This window comes from Natator depressus, chromosome 5 (genome assembly GCF_965152275.1).
Source record: "Natator depressus isolate rNatDep1 chromosome 5, rNatDep2.hap1, whole genome shotgun sequence".
NCBI classification, from domain to species: Eukaryota; Metazoa; Chordata; order Testudines; family Cheloniidae; genus Natator; species Natator depressus.
The window spans coordinates 68,366,962-68,389,064 of NC_134238.1; the positions used below are offsets into that span (position 1 = coordinate 68,366,962).

Sequence of the window (22,103 nt, forward strand, 5' to 3'; positions counted from 1 at the left end):
GCTTTTTCACACCGTTGAATGACCTAAATTATACCGAAGTAAGCACTAGTGTGTACAAGCCCTCAGAGTATGTATACAGTAGAACCTCAGAGTTACGAACACCAGAGTTATGAACTTACTGGAAGTACACAATCAGGCAACAGCAGAGACAAAAAAAGCGCAAATACAGTATAGTACTATGTTAAACATAAGCTATTAAAAAATAAAGGGAAATTAAAAAAAATTGACAAGGTAAGGATACTGTCTCTGCTTCTTTCATTTAAATTAAGATGGTTAAAATCATCATTTTCCTTCTGCAAGTTTCCAAGCTACATTAAGTCAATGTTCAATTGTAAACTTTTGAAAGAACAACCACAACATTTTGTTCAGAGTTACGAACATATCAGTGTTACGAACATCCTCTGTTCCTAAGGAGTTCATAACGCTGATGTTCTATTGTATGTTTAAAACTAGGTTCCCAATGACTTAATTTGCAAATACAAGTGTTCAGGACTTCTGCAAATCAGACGGCAGGTTCTCAAGTTGGACGTGCAGAAAACAAATACACAGTGGTCATCTGAAAATTGCGGTTCCAGTGCAATAGTGGGCCTCAGTGATAGAAATAGGGACAGAATCTAAATCTTCAAGGTGGCATTTCACTACCTTAATTATAAGACCATCTTGTTTAATTCCTGTACTTTCTGGCCTCATTCACAACATACCCTTCCAACTTCCTCAACATGAGGCAGAAATCTAACAGACATCAGCCTCATTCATTACACATTCCCGACTTATTCCCAGGGCACAGTCTGTCCTGTACTGAATGAGGCACGGATGACATGGGGAAAAAGTAGAATGTAACTGTGTAATTAAAGACTGTATAATAATGCACATGCACGAGAGGGTTAATTAAGGTCACATGGGCAACCTTCATTATGGCCTTTCCCAACTCTTGAATGCTTGATTCTGCAACTTTAATTGTCTTTTAACTGAGGGTATGTCTACACTAGAAAGCTAAGTCAACCTACTATAGTAATAGTAATTACTGCAGTAGTGCATGTTCACACTACTCTCCTTGGGTCGGTGGTGCATGTCCTCACCAGGAGCACTTCCACTGACTTAAGACTGGGCTCTCAGCTCCTCTGGCAGCTCCCTGCTGGGAGCCTGGCTGCCCCACAGCCTCCTGGGCTCCTGGTGGGCTGCTGCTCCTCATTCCCCGCTGGGAGCAGGGGTAGCCACCCAGGTCTTCTTGCCTCCCCGTTCCCTGCTGGGAGCAGGGGAGAGGGAAGCCACCTAGGGATCCTCACATCCACATTGCCCGTGGGGGAGAAAGCTGCCCAGAGCTTCTTGGACCCCCTCCCACGCCCACTCTCTGCTGAAATCTGTCCAGCCTAGTCAATTTCACAGTTTCTTGCCCCTTCTTCCAGCTGAGAGAGAGAGAGTGTTTGTGTGGAGGGGGCGGGGCGGCGGGGGAGAGCCACCTAGACTTCTCGCCCTGGCTCCTGGCAGGGGGAGAAGTAGTCCAGGCTTCTCAGTCTGTCTCCCTACAGGGTCCAGCTGCAGGGCTTTTCACCCCAGCTCCTTCCGGGAAGTGGATGGGAAGCTGCCCAAGCTTCTTGCCCTGGCTCCCAGACTGGAGTGGTGTCCAGCCACCCAGCTCTCCAGAGGAGCCAGGGGCAGCTGGGCTCTAGCTCCTGGCTTTCTTGTCAATTTCATGGCTCCTGCCATGAAACTGACAAGACAGCCAACAGCAGATGTAAGTAACACACCATCTACTCAGACGCTGCATCACCCTAACTACACTGACATAAGCCCTACACCCCTCATGGAGGTGGCATTATTAAGTTGGTGTAGTAGGGCACTTACATCAGCGAGAGCAAGGCTGTTGTGTAGACACTGGCAATTAGGTTGAGGTAATCTGCCTTACATTGTGTAGTGTAGACCAGCCAATAGTTATATGTAATTTCCTAAGCTTTTTTAAAAAAAATTGAAAGAACCAAAATTTCAGCATGTGTAACTACAATGGCCTCTTCCACATGCACCTCCAGCAGGGCTGGAATCTTTCAATCCACAGCAACTGCCTTTATCGCCTGAGCTAACAGAGTGAGCGACAGCAGTAGTAGGCTTGTTATTGTCTATGTGACTCTGCAACTAGAAGGGGATGGAGATATGCTTTGCCAGAGTTTCATAGCTATTTGGAAAACATTCAAGATGCCTGAGTTCAATTCCAGGTTCTGTAGATGTGTGTGTGTTATCGTGGTCACAAACCATTGTTGTCTCCTCCCATTGCTCCTTCCCCATTCCCACTGCTCTTATCCTCCTGCCTCTCTCTCTGTTCCTACTTCCCCACTTCTTCCTATTCCTCACCCCAGTCTTCTGCTCCCCCTTCCTAATCTCCTCCCCTCCAGCTCCTATTTGTGTGCATTTGCTCAGCATTTCTTTGCTCTATCCCATCCACTGTTCCTCATTCCTCTGCATTCAAGTCAGACAGCCTTTTCCTTCTCCTCCATTCTGCCCACAGACAGTTAGCAAAACAGAGTGCCCAGGAGCGACAGTCTCTCTAGCACAACAGCAGCCTGCAGCAGCTAGGAAGCAACAATTTTAAGAAAAGGGCTGCACAGCCCCTTGAGCCCTGGGATGAAGCATGCTCAGATGCTCTATGACAGGGGTCTCAAACTCAAATGACCACGAGGGCCACATGAGGACTAGTACATTGGCCCGAAAGCCGCATCACTGACCCCCGCCCTGGCTGCTTCGGCTCCACCCCCACTCCACCCCTTCTATGAGGCCCTGCCCCACCTCTTCCCTGCCCCCATTCCAACCCCTTCCCCGCCTGCCTGCCCTGCCCCCCGCCGCTCCGGGAAGCGGCTGGAACCTTGGGGGGGAAGAGGGGGGACAGGGGTCTGTGGGAACGGGAAACCGCGGCCAATGGGAGCTTCGGGGGGAAGTACCTGGAGGTGCGGCCAGGGCAACACACAGACCCCTGTGCCCCCCTCCCCCAGGTCCCGGCTGCTTCCCGGAACAGCGCAGGGCAGGGCCAGGCCGGAGCCGCTCTAGGTAAATGCTGGGGGGCTGCGGGGAGCTGGCGGGCCACAGAAAATAACCCTGTGGGCCTCATGTGGCCCATGTGTTTGAGACCCCGGCTCTATGAGGATGGTGTATGTGACTAGGCAACAAAATGGCAGATGAAATTTAATGTTGATCAATGCAAAGTAATGGACATTGGAAAACATAATCCTAACTATACATATACAATGATGGGGTCTAAATTAGCTGTTACCACTCAAGAAAGAGATCTTGGAGTCATTGTGGATAGTTCTTTGAAATCATCCACTCAATGTGCAGCGGCAGTGAAAAAAGCAAACAGAATGTTGGGAAAGGGATAGATAATAAGAAAGGGATATCAAGAAAGGGACAGATAAGAAGACAGAAAATATAATATTGCCTCTATATAAATCCATGGTACGCCCACACCTTGAATACTGTCTGCAGATGTGGTCGCCCCATCTCAAAAAAGATATATTGGAATTGGAAAAGGTTCAGAAAAGGTCAACAAAAATGACTAGGGGTATAGAACGGCTTCTGTATGAGGAGAGATTAATAAGACTGGGACTTTTCAGCTTGGAAAAGAGGCAACTAAAGGAGGATATAGAGGTCTATAAAATCATGAGTGGTATAGAGAAAGTAAGGAAGGAAGTGTTATTTACTCCTTCTCATAATACAAGAACAAGGGGCCACCAAATGAAATTAATAGGTAGCAGGTGTAAAACAAACACAAGAAAGTATTTTTTCACGCAACGCACTGTCAACCTCTGGAACTCCTTGCCAGAGAGTGTTGTGAAGGCCAACACTATAACAGGGTTCTAAAGGGAGCTAGATAGATTCATGGAAGATAGGTCCATCAATGGCTATTAGCCAGGAAGGGCAGGAATGGTGCCCCTAGCCTTTGTTTGCCAGAAACTGGCATTGGGTGACAGGGCATGGATCACTTGATGATAACCTGTCTGTTCATTCCCTTTGGGGTACCTGCCATTGGCCACTATCAGAGAACAGGATACTGGGCTTGATGGACCTTTGGTCTGACCCAGTACGGCCATTCTTATGTGTGCTCCAGTTGGCAGGAAGGAACGGTGAGGTACTGGAGCATGCTCAGGGTAGACAGAATCTTTGGAGAACTTAGCTACCGAACTCTAACCATGCTCTCCAGAACATGAGTGAACATGAGGTTTTTCGGAAGCTTATAATGAGAATTTTCATAACAACAACAAAAGGCATAGGCTTGATGACGGAGCGACCCTTCTGCCAAATTTCACATCCCTACTCCAAAGCATGGAGGCATTAGAGTTTCTCACTAAAACTATTAGTTTAAAAAAAAAATTCTACATGGACAATTCAGTATGTTTTCCCCCTCCTAACATTCTCAGAAATGGCTCAACTCCAATAGCTGAAACGTCCCCAAAAAATATCAGCATGAGGCAGCCTACTAGCATGGAGAAATTTAGGCTGAACAGTTTAAGTTGGGCAAAGTCATAAACCACTGAAACCAAAGTCTTATAAGGAGAAATGGGAGAGGGTGGCGACCTAATAGTGGGCAGCCCTAGCTTCACCGTCTCTAACAGCACTGTGGTCCCACTTCAGTGAGGTGGAAGAGCTTGTTTTAGGGGCTTATCCAGACTGTGAAAAGATCTGTCTAAACTGAAACTGCAGCAGGACCAGCCAATGTATCCAGTTGAACAGGGGCTCAAGGCGGGGGAACAGATGGGAATACAAGGTCCGGAAAAATGACAGCTCCTGCGTTCCCTCTCTTCTCCCTTCCCAAGCTCCCCACCGCCCGCCTCAGTAGGGCCCTGAGCACGCAGGGAGCCAGGCTGGCTGCCATCATCAGTACAGGGGTCCCTGCAGGGGAAATCCTGGTTGGGGCCTGTTGCGCTGGAACAGGCCGGGGGGGTCCCAGCAGCTGAGCGCAGGCAGAGCCCGGCATTTTCTTACTTTCACCGCTGTAAATTACCAAGAAACAGCGGCTCAGGCCCCGCCCAGGCCCTGTCCTGGCCCCAGCTTTTGAGAGCGCCGCAGCTGGAGTCAAGGCAGCGCGAGCCGCTGCTCTGCTTCCTGTCACTCCGTAGGGCCAACGGGGAAGCACGAGCGGGAACAGTCTTGTGCCGGCTGCTCCGTGCTGCTGGGGGTGGGGGTGGGAGGCGGGAGGCGGCGGCGGCAGCACCAGCTGCAGCACCAGCTGCTCGTGCTTCCGCGCGGCCTACAGCAACCGCCACGCTCTCAAGTACGTTCCGCGGAGCGAAGGGGGCGGCAGCACCAGCAACGGCCAGAGGGGCAGTCGCTCCTCCTCCCACCCCTGGGTTCAGGGCCCATCCCCTGCCTCTGAGCGCTGGGGGCGGCCCTGCTGCGGCGTTGTGTCACGCGCAGGCCCCGCCCGGTCTCGGTGCGTGCGGGGGGCGGAGCGCGTTGCTCTCCGGCGGCAGCAGCAGGGGCCGGTGCTGGCTGGTCCGGGGCTCCGCGCTCTCAGAGCTCAGTGTGCGTGCGGCGCCGTCCCTGCTGCCAGGTCTGTGGTGCGGGGCAGCGGCGCTCTTGCCAGGAGGCGGCGGCGGCGGACTTCGGCGCCGCTCAGAGGCAGCCCGGGGGAGCGGAGCAGCGCAGCTGGGGTGCAGCGGTGGTTGGTCCCGCAGCGCCGCCCCTCACTCCTCTGCTCGGAGATAACTAGTCGCGGAGGGGGGGGAAGCCTGCTCCGCTCCGCTCCGCTCCCGGAAACTCTCGGCGTCTCTCGGGCAGGTGGCGCAGGGGCCTGAGCGCAGCCGGAGCGGGGGAACTTCGGGGATTTGGGGCCGTCGCGTGAGGACACCCGCAGCAGCGTCCCGGCCGGAGGAAACTTTTCCCTGTGAGCCGCGGCAGGCAGCGAGCCCGGTGGAGCCAGCGAGCGCCCCCAGAAGTTGAACGAGCGCTGTCCGAGCCCCGGCCGGGGGAGCGCGCTGCGGGCGGGGAGCTGCTGGGCGGCGGGGCCCCGCTGCCTGCGGACATGAAGCTGAGCAGGCAGTTCACGGTGTTCGGCAGCGCGATCTTCTGCGTCGTGATCTTCTCCCTTTACCTGATGCTGGACAGGGGCCACTTCGACCATCCAAAAAGCCCCCGCCGGGAGGGCACCTTCCCCAAGGTGAGCGGGGCAGAGGGCACCGGGAGGGCGCTGCTGCCGGCGGAAGGGGGCGAGTTCCGGGCAGCGGTTTTAAAGGGTGGGTGGGCGAGTTACTCGACTTTCCTTTTCCCCCAGTGCTGCTGGCTGGAGGTGCGACAGCCGCCTCCCCTCCAGGTGCCCGGGGGCAGGTTAGGTCTAGCAGCTTCCTGAGCGCTGTGGAGGAGGTGTCCTGCCTTTGGGGCCCCGCCTCGTGAAACCTTAGCGCCGGCTGGGTGCTGGGACTGGCGGACGGTCAGGGTAGGGGCAGCGGGGGTGCGGGGCTGGGCTGAGTTCCCGTATTTGTGTCGTTAATGCGCGGAGTAGGGAAGAGATCGGTGCAATGAGAACTACCCACTCTAGGTTTACAAACGTGCATTTGAAACTGCAGTTGTGGCATTGGCGCAGGACCAACAGTGTCTCTGCTGCTGCCCCTGCTGAGTGCATGCACACATCTGACGTGTGGTTGACTTTGTCGATTTATGTCGGCGTGGGCAGCTGGTAAATAAGAAGTTAAGGGAACATAAAAAACCCAGTCTTCATTCCCAAGAGGCTTTCTGTATCAATGAAATTAAAACAGTTTGTCAGTGGAGATGTCGTCCTGTTTGCTGTTAACCGTTGTGGCATTCTGTAGGAAAATGAACCTGTTAAGTTTTGTTGTTATAGGGGTTAGTTTAGGTGCAAACCACCTGTTTGAGAGGAGGACCTAATGCCATAGTGTCTTCTAAATGTTGATTTTATTTGCAACAGATATGTAACTGAGGTAATATAAAACAGCTGTCATACTTCCCAGGTTAGCTGTGTGGTGCTCAATTATGTGCTGTCATCTTAACTGTGCAAACAAGACTTTTCTATGACCTAACAGCTTAACTCATGTTCTGTGAAGTTAGTAAATAGAATCAAAGATGTAAGGTTTATTCTTAAGTGCTAGTTCTCAGAATCCAGAAGTTCAAATAATTGTTAAAGACGTTATTATTATTTGTTTATTTTATCCTTGAGTTCAGCTATCTGGATCAACAGGTAGGTGTATTCTAAAGAAAAATTGATTTGTATTGATTTTTTTTTTTTTGCCCCCTAAGAGTTACTTTGGGCTGTTTACTGGCTATTATTTATAACAGCATTGCATGTTACATGAGGATTATAAAGTACAGAAAGGCATTTGTAGCCCTTCACTTTTTCTTGCTGTTTGTGTGGGAGAGAAATTTAAACGCTATTTACATTGTGTTACTGTTGATCTAGGAGATATTTATCTAGAAAGGAAAAATGTGGCTTGCAGTTCAGTTTAAAAAAAACAAAAAACCTAAACCAACAAAAAGAATCCAAACTGGTAAATGAGTGAGTGAGAATTTGTGTATTTCTGTTGCTTTAATGTGGAAAATTTAAATGTTACAACCAGTATAGCGTCCTGAAATACATATTAATATTTCTTTTTGATGTAACTAAAAGGAACAGTGCTTTTCAAATAAGGTGGTGTGCTTTGCAAACTGCCACTTAAAACAAAATAACCACCTCCCCTCACTCTTTTGTAAAACAGCAGAATACTGACATCATATGTCTGCGGAAAGATAAAATCCCTGTTGCCTTTTCAGTAATCTGTCAAGATAAAGTACAAAAGGTCAAGCAAAAGGCACAGCATTTTTATATTTTCCCCTATTTTCAGAAACAAACCAAAAATTTCCTTTAAGACCCCAAGAAACTTGAAGTAAACAGATAAATCTTCAAATGTTTTATTTAAAAAAAATAAAATGCCTTCATTCTTGAGTAGAATGTCTTAACTGTTCAGTTACTGCTAAAATAATAGTAGTAACAAACTAAAAAGAACGGGGGTAAAAAGCAAAACATTGACACCACTTGGGTGTGAAAGAAGGGTACAGACCTGCTATAGTCTCTCTAAATCAGGGATCGGCAACCTTTGACATGTGGCCTGTCAGGGAAATCTGCCAGCACATCCCTTAGCCTGCGCCGCTTCCCGCAGCCCTCAATGGCCTGGAATGGTGAACTGTACATGTGGGAGCTGTGATCGGCCGAACCTGCCGATGCTGCAGGTAAACAAACCATCCTGGCCCGTCGGTAGATTTCCATGATGGGCTGCATGCTAAAGGTTGCCAATCCCTGCTCTAAATTTAAGTTATGGATTAGAGTCTGACCACAAACTTTTCTGGAAGGAAGGGAGAGAGGAGAGAAGGATGCAGATACTGTGAAGTAAACGGCTAAAGTCCAGAAAAAATGCCAGAAAAGGAACATGTTTGTTCATTTTCTTTTAAGTCGTCATACAGTAATTTCAGGGCCTGAAAAAAATCAGGACGTGTAAGTGTGAATATGAAAGATTTGGCGGGGATTCTCATTGTCCACAATCAGTACCTTGGTGTTGGGATTCCTGCCAGTGTGCTGTCTCTCACTTATTTTAGCATTTGGATAGCAGATATTTAAATTTACAGTTGCCTCCCCCACCAACCTATTCTGGTTCCTAAAAGAGAGAGTACTTCTCTTCTCCCTACTAGGCCCCCCTGCCCCCAATATCTTGTTTGCTGTGAGGGGGGGAGGAGACAGTGTTTTTGCTACTCTTGCTAATAGCATCTAGGGTGGTTCTCTCTTACTATAGTATCCCCACCCATCCTGTAGTTTGGGTCCTTCTGAGTGGAAAGCTTCAGTTCTTGTTTCTGCTGCTTATATTTTATTTCCCCAAGCAGTTACAGATGAAACTGATGTTATTTTTGTCAAACATTTTTTTTTTTTTTGCTGCCCACAGGGTTCTGGGTAGTAGCAGTGAAAACTGAAAAGACTAGTGGTTTTGCACTTTATTACAATTTGGGAAAGCTATGACACTTATCAGGCACCCGTTAATCCCAGTGATATGTTAGCTTGAGGTTGATATGAAAGTTGAGGATGTGAGGCAAAAGCCACCAGCAAGATTTAAGGACAGCAGTCCTAGTGGCACCTCAACTGACTTGATTTTGTCAGTTCACTGTTGCTGTCAGGGTTCAGAATAGTATCTGTTAAACTGACCAGTGTCTTGTCAATTTCATGCTGCTGCTGCAGTTTTGAAAAGCAGAAATAGCAGTATACTGTTTAGGGTTGGGCTCAGGGACATAACACACAGTATTTTATTAACATTTGGAAGTTTATCTTCACAGATGTTAGTTAATTTTTATAAAAACCAAAAGCTGCTGCAGAAATTGATGGCTTAGATCTCTCTATTTGCTTCTTACTCACCAGTGGTGAATTAACTTTTCCAGCCCTGTGTCCAGCCCTGCACAGTGGCCAGAAATAGTATGGATGCTTCAAGTTTCATGCCCTCAGGGTTGTGAATTGTGACATTTCCTTCTCCAACCCTGTATGGCTGAGGCTGTTGTCTAGGTAGAGAAACTGAGATCTTTGTAGGTAATCTCTTGAACAGATTTTGTTTCTGTGTTCTAGAAACTAGAATTACCATAAAGCAGATTTTCATTGTATTTTCTTGAACTCTATATGACCTCTTCACCTATATTAAATCATCTTTACGTCTAAATAGGTTGGCTGACATGTAAACCCGAAACTCCCTCAGTATCCATATCCTCCCTTCCCCATGTTTACCTCTGCATGTTTACCTGTTAAAACTTCAACTTGCCTTGTCTACACTAAAATTTTAATGTTAGTTAACAAGTTAGCTAACACATGCTAAAAATGCACTTTCTTCCTAGTGAAGACAAGGACTTCGTCTTCATTAGGGAAAAGTGATTAATATGTTCGTTAGTATAAGTTAAAATATCCCTTTTTTCTAAGTGTAGGAATGGCCTTTGTTTACTTAAGTTGTAAATCTTCAGGGCAGACATTCTCTTTTCTGTGTTTGTATGGCATCCAGCACAATGGAGCCCCAGTCCCAATTTGAGGTCATTTGGCACTTCCATAAAATAAATATTTATTACTGATGATAATTAGATAAAATTGTCTTGTGAACAAGATGGTCCTAATGACAATCTGATGCTTAAATTGCTGCCCTGTTACAATGACTAACATGAAGTAAGTAACAGGCTCGTGAGTACTGGATGTGTGTGGTGGATTAAATGGAGGTTTTAAAGATCATAGCCTCAGTTCTGTTTCTGCCAAACTGAGCTAGTTGCAGGAATATAGGATGACAAAGGTGGTTGCATCTTTGCATGTCCTGGTATTCTTGGCCTGGCTCCTAGTAGATACTTTGCTTCCATGGGCTGTCCACCTGCTGAGAATAGCCAGAGTGCAAAGGTGCTCCTCCTCTCTAGCATGTTCCCTATGCTGGGAGCAGGGGAGAGGGCTAGAGTAAAGCTGTCCTGGAAGCTTTTCACTGTCTTGTGAGCCCCCTTTATGCTGGGGCCTTTCTCTGGGTGGTGCTTCTGTGTGGTTTGTAACCCCTCTCGTGCTCCAGGAGCACTATGGAAAGGCAGTTGAAAACCAAAATTTGGGCCCCAAGTGTTTGAATTGCATGCCAAAGCAGTTAGATCACCAAAGAAAATAAAGTGGCACAAGCATAAGACACCAATCCCAGAATACTGACTCCAAGTGGACTAGTTTAGGTTTTTGTTCAGTAGGCCTTAAGGTAAGCATATTATTTTTACACTATATTACTATTTTTTTGGTCTCTTCTTCCCCAGGCCTGTCTAAAGTTTAGCCTTTCTGGTCCTAGGATTCAGAACTCTTCCCTTTTTAGTGCTTTAATCTGCAGTTAGTTGTCATTTCCAGGCAGCTTGTAGTCAGGGATAATTAAAAGCCTTAATCTGGCCCGGGCTAGCTGACTCCAGCTCATGGGGCTTGGGCTGCCTCAGGCTGCGGGGCTGTTTAATTGCAGTGTCGACTCGGGCTGCAGCCCAGGGTCTGGGACACTCCCACCTTGCAGGGTTCCATGGTCAGCCTCTCTAGGTTTCTCCTCTCTCCAAGTTGCTTTATGGCTGCTATAGTGTCTTTCCAGTTAATGCAGCTAGGGATTCACTCTACAGAGACTAAATTTTAAGCTCTCTTGTACAGGTTTCTATCTTGATTTAAGGTTAGTCTGTTAAACGGTAGGCAAGGGCTGGAGTGCTGCAGTAGTGTGTATATCCAAGGAGTGTGTTTGTCTGTTTCTCTCTCCCTGCTAAATAATAGGGCAAGGTTCCTCTCACAGGCATAGTTATGTGAGAATTGTTCATCATGCTGTCTTAGTCAAATTTAGGCCAACGCTCTCTGGTCACCATTGTATAGTGGCAGAAAATCTGAAGAAAACAAATCATTCAGTGGATCTTTTATCTTAGTCAGTATGGAATCAGTAAGCCACACCACATGAACTATACAATCCTTGGATATACCTATGAACTCTGCATTGACTTCCAGTATTGGAAGTGCCCTAAAGTGACTGAGTTGGTAAAAGGCATGATTTTCTGAGTATATATTCAGCTACAAAAACCTCAGACCTATGGCAAGAGGAAAGACAAAATAAGAGATACTTATTGCAATACTATATATATATAATCCCTTTAAAATGTATATTCTTGTGCCTGACTGGCTACTGAAAAGTCGTCATGAAAGTTTATCAGTCCTGACCCAAAATCTGCTCTTAGCATGATTATTTTATATAAAAAGCTTTGTTAAGAAAATATTAAAGCTGCACAGTTCATAGAATCATAGAATATCAGGGTTGGAAGGGACCTCAGGAGGTCATCTAGTCCAACCCCCTGCTCAAAGCAGGACCGATCCCCAATTAAATCATCCCAGCCAGGGCTTTGTTAAGCCTGACCTTAAAAACTTCTAAGGAAGGAGATTCCACCACTTCCCTAGGTAACGCATTCCAGTGTTTCACCACCCTCCTAGTGAAAAAGTTTTTCCTAATGTCCACCCTAAATCTCCCCCACTGCAACTTGAGACCATTACTCCTTGTCCTGTCATCCGCTACCACTGAGAATTGTCTAGATCCATCCTCTTTGGAACCACCTTTCAGGTAGTTGAAAGCAGCTATCAAATCCCCCCTCATTCTTCTCTTCCGTAGACTAAACAATCCCAGTTCCCTCAGCCTCTCCTCGTAACTCATGTGTTCCAGTCCCCTAATCATTTTTGTTGCCCTCCGTTGGACTCTTTCCAATTTTTCGACATCCTTGTTGTAGTGTGGGGCCCAAAACTGGACACAGTACTCCAGATGAGGCCTCACCAATGTCGAATAGAGGGGAATGATCACGTCCCTCGATCTGCTGGCAATGAGTGGTCACTTTGGATGGGCTATTACCAGCAGGAGAGTGAGTTTGTGTGTGGGGGGGCGGAGGGTGAGAAAACCTGGATTTGTGCTGGAAATGGCCCAACTTGATGATCACTTTAGATAAGCTATTACCAGCAGGAGAGTGGGGTGGGAGGAGGTATTGTTTCATGGTCTCTGTGTGTATATAATGTCTTCTGCAGCTTCCACAGTATGCATCCGGTGAAGTGAGCTGTAGCTCACGAAAGCTCACGCTCAAATAAATTGGTTAGTCTCTAAGGTGCCACAAGTACTCCTTTTCTTTTTGCGAATACAGACTAACACGGCTGTTACTCTGAAACCTGTCAAAATGCCATTGGCCTTCTTGGCTACAAGGGCACACTGTTGACTCATATCCAGCTTCTCGTCCACTATAACCCATAGGTCCTTTTCTGCAGAACTGCTGCCTAGCCATTTGGTCCCTAGTCAGTAGTGGTTCATTGGATTCTTCTGTCCTAAGTGCAGGACTCTGCACTTGTCCTTGTTGAACCTCATCAGATTTCTTTTGGCTCAGTGCTCCAATTTGTCTAGGGCCCTCTGTATCCTATCCCTACCCTCCAGCATATCTACCACTCCTCCCAGTTTAGTGTTGTCTGCAGACTTGCTGAGGGTGCAATCCACACCATCCTCCAGATCATTAATGAAGATATTGAACAAAACCGGCCCCAGGACCGACCCTTTGGGCACTCCGCTTGATATCGGCTGCCAACTAGACATGGAGCCATTGATCACTACCCGTTGAGCCCGACAATCTAGCCAATTTTCTACCCACCTTATAGTGCACTCATCCAGCCCATACTTCTTTAACTTGCTGACAAGAATACTGTGGGAGACAGTGTCAAAAGCCTTGCTGAAGTCAAGGAACACCACGTCCACTGCTTTCCCTTCATCCACAGAACCAGTTAAGTACTCCTGTGAGAAAATGCAAGAGCTAAGATTTCACAAGTAATCTGAATTCTGATCCATCCTGCATATGCACTTAATAATATGTTCCTGTACACTCTCAAATATGGTATGGTATACATTTCTGTAACCTTAGATGCACATGTAGCATTTTTCAGTATTTTTTTAATTACTGGCCCATAATGAAATTAATCTCTCTTGACTTAGACTTTTTATTCTTTTTTAGGTATGTATTTTAGTAATTTTGTCAGCACCCATGTACCATACTCTTCAACCATCAGCATAGCTTACGTTGCTTGTCTCAGCACTGAATTGTACCTAAGTTCACTGTTAACTTAGTTTTGAAGTTAAATGGCCTATATTAATTAGTACATGTTCACTGTCATGATTGTGATGATCCCAGGAGTCTGTGTACCACTTATGAATTTTGGTGGTAGTTATGAAATTGTTGTCATGGAATGCCTCTCTGTGGAATCTGCCATTTTGCAGACCACATACAATATCCTTACCAGACCAGGGACAATGGATTGGTTGTTGGACCTCTATTATGGTGGAAACACCTTGAGACAAAAGGCTGGCTCCTACCCTTTAGAATTGATTTACCAGGGGAGAGGTTGCCAGGAAATATAGATCACCTGCTAAGGGTAGTCACCTGTTGAGGCCGATCAGGAGCCACCTGACGAGGGAAGTTGAAGGTTGTAAGAGAGAGCATCTCTTAGTAGCCGTGGTAGAGAGAAGAGACCCGAGATTCCATATTCTGGATGAGAAGTCACATGAAGGAGGGCAGGGGCCATAGGAAGGATCCTTAGAGGACTCTGGCCTATGCCCAAATTACAATTTGGAGTGGTTAGGAAACGGAAGCAGGGAAAATGCATATAGGTCTGTTTATTATTTTGTCTAGATCTGTATATTTCTTATGCTAAGTAATTAGTAATGGTGTTCTAAAATCTGTTTACTTTTTGCTACTGTGTAGCCCTGAAGAAGTAAACTGTAACCCAGAAAGCTTAGGCCTTCAGTGGGATTCTGGGGAACATTTAAGAGCTTTTAGGGAGGGTTTGGGGAAACAGTACTAGTTTCAGGACCTAGATATTGTACCATGGGGTACCCACAGCCAAGAGATGTCAGACACGAAGTCTGCACCTGAGTGCTTACCTAGAGGTCCAAAGCCAGGGACAGTGCCTAAACTCTTCCCAGCCTCCAATAAGCTACGGGCATGTGGGATTCAGCTTTTGGCTTCCCTCACAGCAGTCTGGAATCTGTTACAGATCTTTTACAGTAGTATGCTGTCTAAGTGTGGTTTAGGTTTTCAATGAGCTTTCTGGCATACAAGGTATTATACAGTGCTACAAAATGGTACATGTCTGTGTGAAAGGATGTAGAAAAATTGTATGATTCTGTATTTGAGAAACAGTTTGAATACCAAACTTTAGTGTATAACATGTATTCCCAAGAGAGCTGAGTTAAGGTGGTTGGTGCATATAACCTTAACATTTCAGGTTTCAGAGTAGCAGCCATGTTAGTCTGTATTCGCAAAAAAAAAAGAGTACTTGTGGCACCTTAGAGACTAACAAATTTATTTGAGCACATGCAACCGATGAAGTGAGCTGTGGCTCACGAAAGCTTATGCTCAAATAAATTTGTGAACCTTAACATTGTCATTTCTTGACTTTTGAGTGCTGAAATGTGCAAGCATAATCACATCTTGGTGTGGTATACTCGAGGCTTTAAGAGTGAAGAAGACCACAAAAAGGGTCTTAATTTGCTAGAGCTTTGAAACTCTGCTGGATTGCACCAAAAAACAGCCCCCCCCCTTCCACCCCCAAAATTGGCAACAGCACTTACAAATTCCATAATCTGAAACTCTTCAAATGAGTATCACAAGAGTGGCTTGCACATATGCCTAAAATGCTGTACAGGAAGGAGTCTCTCTTTTGCAAATCTTTGGAGTTGTGGAACTCATAGTCCATTGCAAATTTCACTAAAGTGAAGTAACTATCTATAATGCCTATCTATAATACCTTCACCACAGGGACTGAGCTCATGTCTCATGCTCGTGCACGCTTCATGTAAACTTTTTTGATTATAGAGGAAAATTAGCCAAGTATGGGCAGCATAGCTTTCAGTAGCTACACTGTTTATGGGCTTAGTGAAAAATGATGTACATAAGTACATTTTGTACATATGATTTTTAAAAAGTCATAACTTGGTCAAATAAATAAACATCACTAGAACACTGATAATTCCCAATTAGAGCATTTCCGTGCCAAACTTCAACTGTCTACTCCAAGCCGTTTCAACTAGATAGCTTTTTAAAAAGCACTCAAGTTCCTAAAAGTTGTACTAAAAAAAAATGGTTGGACCAGATTTGCTCACACTTAAAAATAACATCTATCAGGTAGAAACTGAGCCTGGAAAATAGCTTGAAAAGTGAAAATTTCAGAAATTATGAGCAACTAAAAACAGGATTAGAGTGGAAGCAATCATCCAGACTTATCTATAGTGGTGGCTGCTATATCTGCTTTAATATAGAGCAATAATATTGTTTTTGTCTGCCCTGTCTACCCCCAAAAATGCGTTAGGTGAGAGGCAAAGTAGAATCTTGCAGTGTTGCACTAGTCAACAGCAAAAATAAGAAACATTTTGCTATAGAATCTACATTAAATTTAGAACTCTAAAGAGTAATATATTAAAAATAATTTCTCTATTTGTTGCTTTCTTACGCATTTCACCTTTTGATAGGTTTATTTTTGCCTTCCGCTTTATCTTAAAATATGGATGTCCGTTTTAAGGTGAAACTATAGGAAAAAAAATCAGGATCCTTGTTCTGCAATTCGGGGTTCTGAGGGTATGACTTCACTGCAGAGCTAACCTGTGCTCTTACTGGGGGTTTAGCACAAACGTTTTGCCTGGGTTTGTATATGCTTTGAACCTGGGCATGTTTCCTGTCTTGAGGTATAAATTAGTCTGGATTTTGCTTTAAAGCAGGCTCTAACCCGGCAGAGATTTTGTCCTCAGATGTTTGTCTTTTGTACCACCAGAGGGCATGGGACTACACTTATTTTTCTGCACAGTACTCTTGTCATATACATATCGATTTTCTGTTTGTTTGGGAGTCATAACCTTTACAGATATCCAGAATATTGTTATGGTGGGGTAGGCCTGTATCCCTGTTTGGTTAACCAATCTGTAATATATGGAAGGATGAAAATTTGGTCATCGTCATGATACATTTTGTAAACATGATTAAAAAAAAAGTGGAATATTGGCAGGGCAACAGCAATGTTATATGTTTATGAAGCAGTGAGTAGAAAAAAAAAAGTATTCTGCTAAGAAAGTTACATTTTAAAATTTAGTATTCAGAGAAGGTTAACTTAAACAGGCTGAATGAACACATTCTATTTCGAAAGAAACTACGTAGTCCAAAAAATGAAGAGGCAAACTGGAAAAGCTTATAAAATCATGAAACAAGTCTTCCACATGATTGCAAAGAACTGCTATTGTAAGGTTTAAAAGTAATGGAAATGCCTATACAGTGTAGTCAAAAAGGCCATTTTGTCTTATTTGGATGAGGGATGGTCCTCATGGTACAAACTCATTCAAAGTAAACAGAAGTCAGGGAATTACAAAAAAGACTCTATGCCTCAGAATTTAAACAAGAGGCCTATGGCTTAGTGCAATAGTTGGAAAAAATTTAAGACTTTGTCTACAGTGGCACTTTAGCCGTTAAAACTTTTGTTGCTCAGGAGTATGAAAAAACACCCCCCTTATTGACAAAAGTTTTAGTGACGAAAAGCACTGGTGTGGATAGCTGCGCTCCCGGCAACAAAGCTACTGCCCCTCATTGGAGGTGGTTTTATTTTGTCACCGGGAGAGCTCTCTCCCAGCAATAAAGAGTGGCTACACAGTGCACCTTACAACGGTGTGGCTACAGCAGCACAGCCGTGCTGTTGTAAGGTGTGCAATGTAGACATAGCCTAAGCCTCCTCAAATTGAAGTATAGATCTTTGCATTGTTTTTTCATGTTAAGGAAACAATTTGGGCCTTCAAAGGGATATGGAGGAGCATGTTTCAGGTGAATGGCAAGAGCAAACATTCTATTTGGAGTTCTATCACTGATTTTGAGGATTGTCTGTCCTTTCTACCACTGAAGGCCCTAATGCTGTTCGTAGGACATTGGGGCTTCATCACTCATCTTAAAAATGAATGCTTGTATAGATTCAAGTAAGAATCCCTTTGACAATTTCTGTTTTATAAAATAGAAACAGAAAGGTACCAGCAAAAATTTGAGCATTAAGTTATAAACTCTGCTAAAACAGGCAGATCAATAAAAAGATTGATTAAAGGGCAGTTGCTTTGTGACAGTATTAGCTATGTGCTGAACACAATGAACAAAGTTTAGGCAGAAATCTTGACCTGTACTATTTTTTTGATGTGGAGAAAGGTTTTTGTCAAAAACGACTCATGAATTCTATACTTTTGGGATAGGTCAAGGCTTTATTTAAGAATTTGTTTAAAGTCCCTCTGTCCCTCAACCTTTCTTATTGATGTTGGAACCTGTGGACCCAAAATACTAGGGTGGAGATAAAACTTGGGGGAAAAAATTTAGTGAGCAAAAATATCCAAATGTGAAAAACCCAAATGATGCCATCTAGGCTCTTGTGATTGTATAAAACATCTTCTCCAAAAATTATTGGAGCTTAAAAATGTACTGCCTACTTGCTAGCTGGAACTGATTTGAGATTAAGGGAAGGGGCAGAGTAGTCCAAGGGTTAGCACCCTGGTAGGAATCACAGCACCTTTTGCTTCAGCTCCCACCAGCCAGTCTAAGATTATTGGCTGATAGGTATAGATAAATGTATTGTTGTCCTTCTGCTTTGTCTGGTTTCCACTCACCCCGTCTTCCTGGAGGAAGGATTAGCCCATTTCAGAATGCAACTGACTGTATTGAAAACAGATTTTTCTTCAGATAAAGACATGCTAGTATATGCAAAGGCCAGGTTTTTGGCAAATTTTGATAGGCATGAAGGAAAGTTTTAAATTTGAAATTCCTGACTAACTTGTAATTATCTACCATGATTGATTTGGTATTTGAAACACAATGTAGCTATTTTGTCATTGTTGAATATCCTTTATATTTTTGGTTAAACATTGTCGCATGAGTTCAAGTTTATAGCAAAGTATAGGACATGTTTTGTTGCTTTGTTTTTCTTTCAGGTGCTGAAGTTTCCATGTAGGAATACAAGATAATTAGGAACCCTTTACCATAATTAGTTCTGTTTCTCTAAGTGAACACAAAATAATGGTGTATTCAATAAAATGTTTTTGTAAGAAAATACCACTTTAGCGGAATTGAAAACTGAATTCCAAATGTTTAGATTTGCAAGGAAATTATCTGAGGACTAATAGAATTTTAAATTTCTTTCAATACAGGGCCAACTTTCAATATTACAAGAGAAAATAGACCACTTAGAACGTTTGTTGGCAGAAAATAATGAGATTATTTCGAACATAAGAGATTCTGTGATCAATCTGAGTGAATCTGTGAAGGATGGTCAAAGAAACCCAGAGGCCATAAATTTCAGTCAAGGATCTTTTTCCGAGCTTCTGCCATCTGCTCTAGTATCCCTCACAATTGATCCTGAGGATTGCTCATTTGCTTCAAAAAGTGGAAGTCAAGATTCAAATGTACAGGTAAGCAGCATGTAAATAAATATTAACATTCCTACTGACAAGAAATCTAACCCTGATATACCACCTGGCACTGCAGAACACTACTACTAGGTCACAAAATCTACCACCTAGGTGTTTAAATTCTGATAACTTATGATCAAACATTAATACAGATTATTGAGGTCTGCTCGGGCCTATTTTTAAAGCCTGACTCAAGCACAGCCAGCCTGACTGAAGCGTGTCAATTTCAGACCTGACCGAAACCTGACACTTCTCCCTGAACCTGTGTCAGTGCTGCCACTGCCTCTTGGTCCTCAGGCTTGGCCTGATGGGACTTTCCGCTCCCCATGCCCATGATCCATCTGTGGATGCCTTCTGCTGGTGGATTTGTGTGGTGGCAGCTGTGTGCCCTGCTCCTGATGGTTGTTGCTGCCTTGCTGCGCTATGAAATGAGAGGCACTGTGACTTATGAGTTGGTATTGGCAGGAGTGAGGCACGCAGCTCCTGCTGCTGCACCAAACACGCAGGCAACAGAAGATGATCAGAGATGACCTGAGCCCAAGAGGGCCAGATTGTTTTTAGACATGACCTGACCCAAACCTGGTACTTGTGGTCAGGTCCTGTCGGGTTAAGCTCTAACTGATTATACTTTGGAAATATAGTAGGCTCTACAGGTGTATGTTGGGTAGGTTGATTTTTTTTTTTTTTTTTTTTTTTACTCTCCTTCCATCCTACTCTCAAACTTTTCTGAAATTGAACCACTTGAATGGAATTATGGAAACTTCTCCTGTATGCTGCTTTTAGAGATTTTTTTTTTTTTTTTTTTTTGGAGGGGAGACAATGCATGTGTAAGAGGTGGAATTTTGAAGAAGAAAATAAATCTTGGATCTGTATCTTTTTTTGAGAACTGTTTGTTTTTTTGGAATATTCATGTCTCAAAAATTGGCCTAGAAACTGGGGCTTGACCTTTCAAAAGTGATTAATACCCACTTGTTCGGTTTATTTTATTGTGGGCTCTGGGTGTTCAGCATCTTTTAAAGTCATATCCTACAAGTTAAGTTTATTTTACAGTTATCAGTGAGGAATGGGATCTTTAGCTACTTTTTGGGAAAAATTGTGTGGTTACTTTTAAAGAGCAGGGGAACCTGAGGCCTACTCTGGATTATTCAGTTCTGAATGCTGTGTTATTTTGGAAGTCTGGTGCGGCTGTAGATCCTGTATGCAAAGATTAAATTTTGTGAAGTCTGTATCACAGAGAAGCATCTAGAAGTCAGTCTCTTTACAGCAACAATGTCCAAGAAACACTTGACTCTGGATAACTAAATGTAGGCATAACATCTGTAATTGCTGCTGCACCTATTACAATACTTATAAATCCCTCCGGGATCCTGGTAGTAGTTCATACTATATTAATGCTTCACCTATAGAGAGAAATATATTCATAGTTTAAAATCAGTAATCTACACAAGTATAATACGTTCTAAGGTTATCAGACAAAAAACTTAATTAAGCTAGTAATAAGGTTACAAATATACATCAACAGTAGGGGTAGGGGGAAAAGTTTTAAGAGCACTGCAGTTTTAGAAAAGTTGTCAAAACTGGAAACCTTAATAGAATCATTTTGATAATTGTCACAGTTCGGCTCAACTACACTTGCAGTTCCACTCTGTGTAATCACTTTTTTTAAGGCAATCACTTTTAGGCTTCTGGCTTCCCCCACCTCTCTTGGGTGGAGACGTATCTCTCTGCTTCAGAACCAAGGTTTTTCCAGGCTGCCCCGTTCCTTTCCTGTATTGTCTGTGTTATTCACCAGCAGGCCAGACTACCTAAACAGACCTGCTCCTGCACTTTGCTTTCTCCTCAGAGGCTATGTTCTGTTATGATTACCCACAGTTATAAAGAGCTGTTTGGTAGCTTATAAGAATTCTTCTTAAGGTGAAAGCGTTACAGAGAAAACATACCAAAAACAATAAAAGAACCTCCAAGCATGCAGATAAGCTTCCCAGAGATCACCCTTCCTCCCCAACTCCAGCAGGGGCTCTGGCAGGAGTCAGTCCTTCAAACCTTACATGGGGGTTTTCTATAGGGTTGCCAGGTTGCCGGTTTTTGACCGGAATGCCTGGTTGAAAAGGGACTCTGGTGGCTCTGGTCAGCACAGCTGACCGGGCCACTAAAAGTCTGGTTAGCCGTAGTGGCCAACTCCACGTGGCTCTTGGAAGCAGTTGGCTTGTCCTTCAGGCTCCTAGGCACTGGGGCAGCTAGGTGGGCTCCATGCGCTGCCTCTGCTTGCAGCGTGGGTGCCACCCCGAGCACCAGCTCCGCAGCTTCCATTGGCTGGGAACTGATGGCCGGTGGGAGCTGCAGGGGTGGCACTTGCGGAGTTCCCGGCCACCTCTGCTCCTAGAAGCTGGAGGTACATTGCGGCTGCTTCCAGGAGCTGCCTTAGGTAAGTGCTACCTGGAGCCTGCACCCCAGCCCCCTCCCACATCCAAACTTCCTCCCGGAGTCCACATCCCCTCCTGCAGCCCAAACACCTCATGCCCAGCCCCACCCCAGAGCCCGAATCCTCAACCGGAGCCCTCAAACCACCCTTACACCCAACACCCTCCCCCAGCCTGGAGCCCCCCATGCACCTCAAACCCCTCATCCCTGGCCCCACCCCGGAGCCCACACCCCCAGTTGGAGCTCTCACCCCCTCCCACACCCAAATCCCCTGCCCCAGCCCAGTGAAAATGAGTGAGCAAGGGTGGGGGAGAGTGAGCGATGGAGGGAGGGGAGATGGAGTGAGTGCTCAGGGCAGGGGGTGGGGCAAGGGTGTTTGTTTTTCTGTAATCAGAAAGTGGGCAACTCCTAGTTTTCTATGGTTACAAGTTCATAGCAGCTCAGAACAAGTGCACTCATGAATAAATCAAGTCTCTCTTGTATGTCTCCTCAGGGTATAGCTTCCAAGGGTTCGGTCTGGTGGTGGGTATTAGCATTCACCTCCCCCCAGGAATTTCCTAGGAAACCCACTTAATTTGGTTGTCCCAAAAATTACTTCTTGCCTGGCACATTGTTTGTTTAAAATAGTCCCCTTTGAAGCTCATAACATTTTCCAAGGTTTACATTGGCCACATTTCCCCACTAGAGAAGTTGCATCCAATCTCACAATAATGTATACGT

At 44.8% G+C, this 22,103-nt stretch overlaps 1 protein-coding gene across 1 annotated transcript in view; it reads left to right on the forward strand.

The window, feature by feature from the left end:
* Nucleotides 1-5,938: 5,938 nt before the first annotated feature.
* Nucleotides 5,939-22,103, forward strand: part of MAN2A1 (mannosidase alpha class 2A member 1) — a 202,369-nt gene continuing 186,204 nt past the window's right edge. The window contains exons 1-2 of the mRNA XM_074952939.1: nucleotides 5,939-6,142; nucleotides 18,702-18,962. Coding sequence (XP_074809040.1) covers nucleotides 6,008-6,142; nucleotides 18,702-18,962 — 396 coding nt within the window. The 5' untranslated portion in view covers nucleotides 5,939-6,007. The remainder of the gene's footprint in view (nucleotides 6,143-18,701; nucleotides 18,963-22,103) is intronic.